The sequence below is a fragment of the Nerophis ophidion genome, linkage group LG27, assembly GCF_033978795.1.
Source record: "Nerophis ophidion isolate RoL-2023_Sa linkage group LG27, RoL_Noph_v1.0, whole genome shotgun sequence".
Classification (NCBI taxonomy): domain Eukaryota; kingdom Metazoa; phylum Chordata; class Actinopteri; order Syngnathiformes; family Syngnathidae; genus Nerophis; species Nerophis ophidion.
Window position 1 is genome coordinate 27,484,499 of NC_084637.1, and position 10,836 is coordinate 27,495,334.

The following is a 10,836-nucleotide window of genomic DNA, read 5'->3' on the forward strand; positions in this document are numbered from 1 at the left end:
CCCCATATATATACACACACACACACACACACACACACACACACACACACACACACACACACACACACACACACACTGCTGTCCTTTGCTGACCCTGTTCTGTGTGATCAGATGGGTCCAGCTCCCTCTGGCGATGCAGATGATAATGAGGATGGACATGTGAGCTCGTTTTAGGTGTTAATCCCAATTGGGAAACTGGTGCCACGCATGCTTTTTGTCGGAGATAATCTAATAAGAGCCTTGTGAGGCATTTTATTCACAGAAAATATCATTTCATTACGGAGAAGACCTGGTCATAGCAGAAGACGTCATGGAAATGCTCATAATAGCTGCAACTGTACAACGGTGGTTGTCTAACCACAGAAAACACTTGGCTCCCCAGCATTAAAATGCAGTAGCGTAGTAGGCCTAAGCATTCACTAAAAAACAGGCCCAGGTTTTATTTGACAAGTATATTTAATATTGTTGGCCATTGGAACATAACGCACAGTTTGAACAGTAACTCTGTGTTTGAATATTTGAATGAGTGATTATTTGGCGTACCACTAGATGGCACCCTCCTACCACAGTTTGAGAATTATTGGTGTACAGGATAGGGATGTAATGATACGGTAATTTGACGCTGTGACTTTGATTGATTGATTGATTGAGACTTTTGTTAGTAGACTGCACAGTACAGTACATATTCCGTACAATTGAGCACCCCGAATAAGTTTTTCAACATGTTTAAAGGGGAACATTATCACCAGACCTATGTAAGCGTCATTATATACCTTGATGGTGCAGAAAAAAGACCATATATTTTTTCAACCGATTTCCGAAATCTAAATTTTGGCGAATTAAACGCCTTTCTGTTTATCGCTCTGTGGCGATGACGTCAGAACGTGACGTCTCCGAGGTAATACAGCCGCCATTTTCATTTTCAACACATTGCAAACATTGGGTCTCAGCTCTGTTATTTTCCGTTTTTTCGACTATTTTTTGGAACTTTGGACACATCATGCCTCGTCGGTGTGTTGTCGGAGGTTGTAACAACACTAACAGGGAGGGATTCAAGTTGCACCACTGGCCCGAAGATGCGAAAGTGTCTTCCGCCAGACCCCCATTGAATGTGCCAAAGTGTCTCCACATTTGACCGGCGATGCTAAAGCAGACATGGCACAGAGATGTATGGATAACCTGCAGATGCATTTGCAACCATAAAGTCAACGAAATCACAAAGGTGAGTTTTGTTGACGTTGACTGCCAGCTAATCGATGCGAACATGCTACCCTAATCGATGCTAACATGCTATTTACCGGCGGTGCTAAAGCAGACATGGCACAGAGATGTATGGATAACCTGCAGATGCATTTGCAACTATATTACGTTTCCTTCCACCCACATTTAATGCGAAAAAAACACTTACCAATCGACGGATTTAAGTTGCTCCAGTGTCAAGAGATGCGAAAGTCCTGATCGTTTGGTCCGCACATTTTACCGGCGATGCTAACGCAGCTATTCGGCCATGCTATGGCTATGAATAGCGTCAATAGCTATTCGCTCAATAGTTTCAGTTTCTTCTTCAATACTTTCATACACCAACCATCCGTTTCAATACATGCGTAATCTGTTGAATCGCTTCAACCGCTGAAATCCGAGTCTGAATCCGAGCTAATGTCGCTATATCTTGCTGTGGTATTCGCCATTGTTTGTTTACATTGGCAGCACTGTGTGACGTCACAGGGAAATGGATAGTCGCATCGCAAATAGCGAAAATCAAGCACTTTAAAGCTTTTTTAGGGATATTCCGGGACCGGTAAAACATTTTTTAAAACTTCAACAAATACAACAAGCCACTGGGAACTGATTTTTATTGTTTTTAACCCTTTTGAAATTGTGATAATGTTCCCCTTTAAGTCGGGGGCCACATTAACCAATTAATGGTAACAGTTTGTTTACATCAGAATAGTTTTTATTTTACATGTAAAATCTTCTACTCTTTTTTTGTCTCACTTTGTCCACCAAAGGTTTTATGCTGTGCGTGAATGCATTAAAATACAGTAGTGTAGTAGGCCTAAGTATTTACTAAAAACAAGGCAGAGGTTTTATATATCATTCAGTATTTTTGAGCACATTACACCAAGGTTGAACAATAACACTGTTTGAATACAGGAAAATAAAACACTGTGCTTAAATCGAGTCATTATTTGGCGTAACATTAGATCAGCAACCCGCAATTTTAAAAAAGGATTGAAAATGGAAAAAGATGGGTCGAAATTTTAATTATTTTTTATTTTAGTAGGTTTTTGTTTGAGGATACACCTTTCCCATTAGTTAGAAAGCCCACTGTTTAATATGTTTGTGTGTATGCTTCACTGATGACAGTATTTGGTGAACATCATTTTGTCCTACTAATTTCGGCGGTCCTTGAACTCACCACAGTGTGGACTGTGACTTTGATTGATTGAGACTTTTATTCGAAGATTGCACGGTACATTACATATTCCGTACAATTGGCCACTAAATGGTGACACCCCAATAAGTTTTTCAACTTATTTAAGTCGGGGTACACATTAATCAATTCAAGATAACAGTTTGTTTACATGTAAAATCTTCCACTCCTTTTTTGTCTCATTTTGTCCACCAAAAGTTTTATGCTGTGCGTGAATGCATTCAAATACAGTAGCGTAGTAGGCCTAAGTATTTACTAAAAACAAGGCAGAGGTTTTGTTTACCAAGTGTATTCAGTGTGTGTGTGTGTGTGTGTGTATATATATATATATATATATATATATATATACATATATATATATATATATATATATATATATAATTCAGTATTTTTGCCCACATTTCACCAAGGTTGAACAATAACACTGTTTGAACACAGGAAAATAAAACACTGTACTTTAAGCAAGTAATTATTTAGCGTATCATAAGATTGGGGATCAGCAACCTGCATTTTTGAAAAAGGATTGAAAATGGCAAAAGAAGGGTCGAAAATATATATTTTTTTGTTTTAGTATGTTTTTGTTTGAGGACAAACCTTTTCCAGTTGTAAGAAAGCCCACTGTTTAATATGCTTGTGTGTATGCTTCACTGATGAGAGTATTTGTCCTACTAATTTCGGCGGTTCTTGAACTCCCCATAGTGTGGACATTGTGACGCAACATTTTGTTTGTATGTAAAAACTTCCACTCCTTTTTTGTCTCATTTTGTCCACCAGAAGTTTTATGCTGTGCCTGAATGCATTCAAATACAGTAGCGTAGTAGGCCAAAGTATTTACTAAAACAAGGCAGAGGTTTTGTTTACCAAGTGTATTCAGTGTGTGTGTGTGTATGTGTATATATATATATATATATATATATATATATATATATATATATATATATAATTCAGTATTTTTGCCCACATTTCACCCAGGTTGAACAATAACACTGTTTGAACACAGGAAAATAAAACACTGTACTTTAAGCAAGTAATTATTTAGCGTATCATAAGATTGGGGATCAGCAACCCGCATTTTTTAAAAAGGATTGAAAAAGAAGGGTCGAAAATATATATTTTTTTGTTTTAGTATGTTTTTGTTTGAGGACAAACCTTTTCCAATTGTAAGAAAGCCCACTGTTTAATATGTTTGTGTGTATGCTTCACTGATGAGAGTATTTGTCCTACTAATTTCGGCGGTTCTTGAACTCACCACAGTGTGGACTGTGTGACGCAACATTTTGTTTGTATGTAAAAACTTCCACTCCTTTTTTGTCTCATTTTGTCCACCAAAAGTTGTATGCTGTGCGTGAATGCATTCAAATACAGTAGCGTAGTAGGCCAAAGTATTTACTAAAAGCAAGGCAGAGGTTTTGTTTACCAGGTGTATTCAGTGTGTGAGTGTGTGTGTGTATATATATATATATATTATACAGTATTTTTGCCCACATTTCACCAAGGTTGAACAATAACACTGTTTGAACACAGGAAAATAAAACACTGTACTTTAAGCAAGTAATTATTTAGCGTATCATAAGATTGGGGATCAGCAACCCGCATTTTTAAAAAAGGATTGAAAATGGCAAAAGAAGGATCGAAAATATATATTTTTTTGTTTTAGTATCTTTTTGTTTGAGGACAAACCTTTTCCAATTGTAAGAAAGCCCACTGTTTAATATGTTTGTGTGTATGCTTCACTGATGGGAGTATTCGTCCTACTAATTTCGGCGGTTCTTGAACTCACCATAGTGTGGACTGTGTGACGCAACAGTTTGATTATATGTAAAAACTTCCACTCCTTTTTTGTCTCATTTTGTCCACCAAAAGTTTTATGCTGTGCGCGAATGCACAAAGGTGCGCTTTGTTGATGTTATTGACTTGTTGGAGTGCTAATCAGGCATATTTAGTCAATGCGTGACTGTAAGCTAATCAATGCTAACATGCTATTTAGGCTAGCTGTATGTACATATTGCATCATTATGCCTCATTTGTAGGTATATATGAGCTCATTTACTTTCATCCTCTTTGTATATAATCTAGTTTTGCACGTGTCATGACACATTATTTGTATGTAATATTGGCTGCATTTCTGAAAGTTCTTTGTTTGCCATGTTGTTCCAGACCACAGCAAACATTATCCAAAGTTGTAATAAATCCATTAGAAGAAGCCAGCTTGTTTCCTTTAACGTGGACACACACATCTATACCTTTGGCTATTAAAAGCCAGTCATTTCCAAGAGTTATCTCACCTTCTGAGTAGCCTCTGATTTACTAATGGTTTCTAATGTTGTATAAGTATGTAGAATAAATATTCAATTTCAATACTTCTGTCAACAAATATTTGATCCAGCCTGCGACACAGTTATTTTGATAGTAGGCTATTATAGCTAATATAAAAACTTACGCCATGAGTTGTCTTCATTATAACACTTATTTTTCCATTTTTTGCGGCTCCAGACAGATTAGTTTTTTGGTCCAATATGGCTCTTTCAGACCCAGGACACGTTGGGGAGACTATGTCTCCCGGCTGGCCTGGGAAGGCCTCAGGATTCCCTGGGAAGAGCTGGACGAAGTAGCTGAGTAGAGGGAAGTCAGGGCTTAAATGCTTAGGCTGCTGCCCCCCTGACCCGACCTCGGATAAGCGGAAGAAGATGGATGGATTGGATTTCATGAGGGAAAATGACAATAATTGGTTGAAATGTGCAGGGGAATAGCCAGGATGTGTATAGTTTGAGAGGATTGGTAGGATTTGTCATTCCTGAAGGCTTTTGCTTAATAGACCAATGTATATTTATATAGCAGGCTTCATATCAGAATATCAAGACTTGATATATCCGTTCTTTGAAAAGCTGCTGCTTATGACCAGGTCTTAACAGCCAGATCTCATAAGCTCATCCGACTGATGTTGGGAATATCACGCGCCGGTAATCCGTCCCAGCCTTTAAGAACGATATGGTATTTACCTGGCTCGTGAGGAAGCTGTCCATCGGTTGACTTAAACGCGAGCAGCCCGTGCTTCGAGGGACACAACAAGACATTAGAAGCAAAACGGTCGCGTGGGAAGAGTTCCAAAGTTGTGTGCCGGCGACGACGACTAGTCGGGGTACAAGACGAAGCCGGAGAAGGTGCTGTACTTGTTGTTGTTGCCGCCGTGAGCTTTTCCGCCGTCCAGTTTCACGTACACCTCGTCGCCCGAGTCCAAGTGCAGCACGGCGCTGTTGCTGGCGTAGTCGTAGTTCTGGTCGGCGTCCTGAGCTATGGCGCTGGCTCGCACCTGGGAAAACAGGAATGGGTTAAAAAGCCTGTTCACATGTCACGGCTAGGGATGGGTGCCATTTGAACCGTACCCGGGAATAAATGCCATGTGTGTTGATAAATACTAATTGTTTTTGATAATAAAATAGAAATTTATATTGCAACATTTTAAAATGACATTATTAGCATAACTGCTGTCTCGTTTGCACATATGACAGACACCATGTTGTAGTTGCAGTTCCATGTCCAAGATGTTAGATGGCAGTAGTGGGCAGTGTTGGCGTTATCGAACTTTTTGTGTCTTTTTACGCATCGAAATCAGGACGCAAAATTCTGGACGTCCGCGCGGATTTAAAAAATATATATATTTACCGCCCTTTTTGCTTGTTTTTTGTTTTTGTTTTTCCAAAGACATGCACCTGGGGATAGGTTGATTGGCAACACTAAATTGGTGAATGTGAGTGTGAATGTTGTCTGTCTATCTGTGTTGGCCCTGCGATGAGGTGGCGACTTGTCCAGGGTGTATCCCGCCTTCTGCCCGATTGTAGCTGAGATAGGCGCCAGCGCCCCCCGCGACCCCAAAAGGGAATAAGCGGTAAAAAATGGATGGATGGATGGTTTTGTTTTTTATCAATTCTCGCTTTCCGCCAGTGTTTTGACCATTTTTATGACTTGATGGGGTCCCTGGAACCCCTTTTTGAAAATTCTTAGTGCCAAGACTGGGTTGTAGTTTATGGCAGTGTTTCTTAACCACAGGGGGCCAAGACTGGTGTGTAGTTTATGGCAGTGTTTCTTAACCACAGGGGGGCAACGCTGGTGTGTAGTTTATGGCAGTGTTTCTTAACCAAAAGGGGCCAAGAATGGTGGGTAGTTTATGGCAGTGTTTCTTAACCACAGGGGGCCGCATCTTGGGCCTCAAGCGTCCACTCGAGGTGCAGGCAAAAAGTATGTGCCGCATAGGTACTCATTTTTAATACTCTTTTCCACCACTTGCGGCAGTGGTGACCATCTCAAACAAACAGAAGAAGTCTGCAGCAAAAAGCATAGAGAAGTTTTTTGAGCGCAAGAATTATGACTAAATTAGTGAAGCTTTCTTTTTTCTCTTTTTGTTGAAAACATTCAAAATTAATTACTCATTTTAGCACCACATAAGTGTATGTAAATACATTTCTCATCAATTATTTTTCCAAGCCAATTCTTATGCAATAAACTTGGTGAGTATTTATTTTTCTAGTCAACCTAACTTAAGCCTAAAGTTCATGTGTTAAATATTCTTTGTGATTAGCACATCCATCCATCCATTTCTACCGCTTGTCCCTTTTGGGCGGAAGGCGGGTTACACCCTGGACAAGTCGCCACCTCATCACAGGGCCAACACAGATAGACAGACAATTTTGAACTCAGGACTACTCAGGACCTTCGTATTGTGAGCACATGGTTTCAGAGTATTTGAAAACCCTAACTAAGTTAGATATAATTATTGAATATCATTACTAATTCAGTGATGTTGTGACCCGGGCCCCACTGTAGTGGACAATTTGGGCACCAAGGTCAAAAAAGGTTCCGGAACACTGGTTTATGGTGTGGTTTTTGCGTTTTGTTGCGCCCTAAAAGGTGTTATTACTGCAAGAATTGCACTTATTACACACCAGCTGTTTGTTTGCAAGGTGGATCTTAGTTGCAGTTTTCATTAGGAAATTACCGTGTAAAAGTGCTAATGCTAATCATGTCAATAGCAAAGCCAAGTGGAGAAAATAATGGAGCCCTACTTTACTTACGTTGGCGCGTTTTGGGGTCAATTGTGCATTGTTGGCATTGAAAATCGCAACATTACCGGTACTTTGGCTGAGTCCGCTCTCGGTGCTGCTAGAGTGATCGACAAGTGCTGAATAGCCGACTGAGGGTCTGATTTATTAAGCTCCAAATACCTCATGCTAAACAGCGTGTCAATCTATAAAATAGCGTGTCCTTTAGTAGGCGTGATGAGTGTGATCAACTAAGACCGCGTATGCAATTGGCAAGCCTTATTTGAATGAGGATTTTGCGTGTACTATACGGGGATTTTACCACGGACACACCCTCGTTTATTGCAACTTTCACGCTCCTCCTACCTGTGGCGTTCTGCTATGTTTTGAAACATTAAGGAGTAGAGATGTCCGATAATGGCTTTTTTGCCGATATCCGATATTCTAATATTGTTCAACTCTTAAATTACCGATACCGATATCAACCTATACCGATATCAACCTATACCGATATACACAGTCGCGGAATGAACACATTATTATGCCTAATTTTGTTGCAATGCCCCGCTGGATGCATTAAACAATGTAAAAAGGTTTTCTAAAAACAAATCAACTGAAGTTATAGAAAAAAAATGCCAACATGGCACTGCCATATTTATTATTGAAGTCACAAAGTGCATTATTTTTTTAACATGCCTCAAAACAGCTCGGAATTTGGGACATGCTCCCCCTGAGAGAGCATGAGGAGGTTGGGGGGGGGGGGGGGTAGCGGGGGTGTATATTGTAGTGTCCTGGAGTTAGTGCTGTGTGTGTGTGTGTGTGTATGTACATATACTGTACATATATGTGTATATATATATGTATATATGCGTATATACATGTATATGTATGTATATTTATGTATATATGTATGTATATGCTTATATATGTATATGTATGTATAAATGTATGTATATGTATATATACATGTATGTATATGTATATATACATGTATGTATATGTATGTATACGTATGTGTATATATGTATATATGCATGTATGTATATGTATGTATACGTATGTGTATATATGTATATATATGTGTGTGTCTATATATATATGTATATGTATGTATACGTATGTGTATATATGTATATATATGTGTGTGTCTATATATATGTATATGTATATATGTATGTATATGTATATATATATATGTGTGTATATATATGTATTTGTACATTATCTACTGTATATGTATGTATATCATATATATATGTACATGTATTAATGTATGTATTTTTAAATATATATATATGTGTATATATATGTGTGTGTATATATATATGTATATATGTATGTATATGCATATATGTATGTATATGTGTGTCTATATATGTATATATGTATATCATTTATATACATATACATATAAACATATATGTATATGTTTATATGTATATCATATATGTACATGTACGTATATGCATTTATGTATGTATGCATATGTATGTATATGTGTATATATATATATGTGTGTATATTATATGTATGTATGTATATATGTATATCATATATATGTACACATACATATATGTATATGTATGTATATATATAATATATATACACAGTATATATATATACATACACTCAGTATATATATATATATATATATATATACTGTACATATATGTATGTATGTGTATAGATTCTGTATATGTATCTGTGTCTTTGTGTGTGTGTATGTATATATATATATATGTATATATGTATATATATATATAAATATGTGTGTGTGTGTGTGTGTGTGTGTGTGTGTGTGTATATATGTATATTATGTCTTTAAAATAGAAAACAAGTCGATGCCTCTGCGCTCTCTTCGTGCGTCAAATGCGCATTTTGATTTGGCTGAGGTGGTCTTTGCATAATTCCATATCTTGCATGGATGCATATTTGTATATACAGTAATTCATACACTTAGTCATAGTCATAAAGCTCCTCTAACCTGCCCGTTTTTGCACAGGTCGGCCCACATGCTGGTCCCGTCTCCCCCGCGCATCAACACGTGGTAAGTGAAGAAGTAGATCCCGGAGAGGCGGCAGGTGAACTTCCCGGTGCTCGGATCGTAGAGGTTCCCCAAGTTTGTAATGACGTCGTCGAACTTTAACACCTCGTATCCCTCATGTGGGTTCTTCAAGCCGACGTAAAACGCCACTCTGCTTCCGGTGCTTGAGTTCGCGCCGTCCGTTGGCGTCAAAGCCGGGAAGGCGAGCTTGCTTCCGCCGCGCTCCCCCGGTGGTCCTCTCGGCCCCGGCGGTCCCGGCTCGCCCGGCGGGCCCCTGGCTCCCGGTTTGCCCGGGCGCCCCGGTTCCCCGCGGCTCCCTTGCGCCATGGGTGGCAGCGGCGCGATGCCGTTGACAGTCTGGGTCTCCTCCCCGTTGGCTCCCGGTGGTTTGGCGGTGTACGGGTCGCACACCATCCGACAGGTGCCCATCATCTCGTAGTAGCGGGCGGAGGTCTCCGACGGGCGCAGGAGGAGCAGCGGCACCGCGACGGCCAAAGTCAGGAGAACCATCACGACGGCGGTGACCGCGACCACCACCGACCACTTCCCCCGCGCGGTGCGGAGACCGAGGGACGACGGAAATCCCGCGGAGCCTCGGTGGGGTGTAATGGTGAAAGAGGATGTGGGACTTTTAGAAAGAGAAAAAAAAATGGAGAGAAGTGATTTTAGGAGCAGTCTCTCTCTCGGCGCAGGGCGGACAAGAAGCGCACAGCTGCGTCCTGCTGCCACTGGCGCGACACTGAGGTCGGGAAAAAAGGGAGAGAGTTGCCCTCCAAAGTAAAATGTCATATAGATCTGCACAATCTGGTGACAATCTGTCCGTCCGTCAAAATAAATCAATATGAAGACTAACAAAAAAATAGTAATACAAGCCTTTAACACATTTTAAATAGAGAACATTGAAACATTAGTGCCAAAACACCACAAACACACAAAAATGTTTTTAACTCACGCCCAACGATTTGCAAGTAAACAAAACGATTTTCTTCAATTAAACAAGTCGCAAGTAAAAAAAAACATTTATATGTATATCCATCCATCCATCCATTTTCTACCGCTTATTCCCTTTTGGGGTCGCGGGGGGCGCTGGCGCCTATCTCAGCTACAATCGGGCGGAAGGCGGGGTACACCCTGGACAAGTCGCCACCTCATCGCAGGGCCAACACAGATAGACAGACAACATTCACACTCACATTCACACACTAGGGCCAATTTAGTGTTGCCAATCAACCTATCCCCAGGTGCATGTCTTTGGAAGTGGGAGGAAGCCGGAGTACCCGGAGGGAACCCACGCATTCCTGGGGAGAACATGCAAACTCCAC

The 10,836-nt window shown here is 40.0% G+C and overlaps 1 protein-coding gene across 1 annotated transcript; it reads right to left on the reverse strand.

The window, feature by feature from the left end:
* Positions 1-3,396: 3,396 nt before the first annotated feature.
* On the reverse strand, positions 3,397-10,211 carry c1ql2 (complement component 1, q subcomponent-like 2). The gene is made up of 2 exons (XM_061889042.1): positions 9,455-10,211; positions 3,397-5,744 (listed from the first exon to the last, which is right to left on the reverse strand). The coding sequence occupies exons 1-2, from the start codon at positions 10,022-10,024 to the stop codon at positions 5,565-5,567; spliced, it is 750 nt and encodes a 249-aa protein (XP_061745026.1). The 5' UTR covers positions 10,025-10,211; the 3' UTR covers positions 3,397-5,564.
* Between the last annotated feature and the right edge of the window lie 625 nt (positions 10,212-10,836).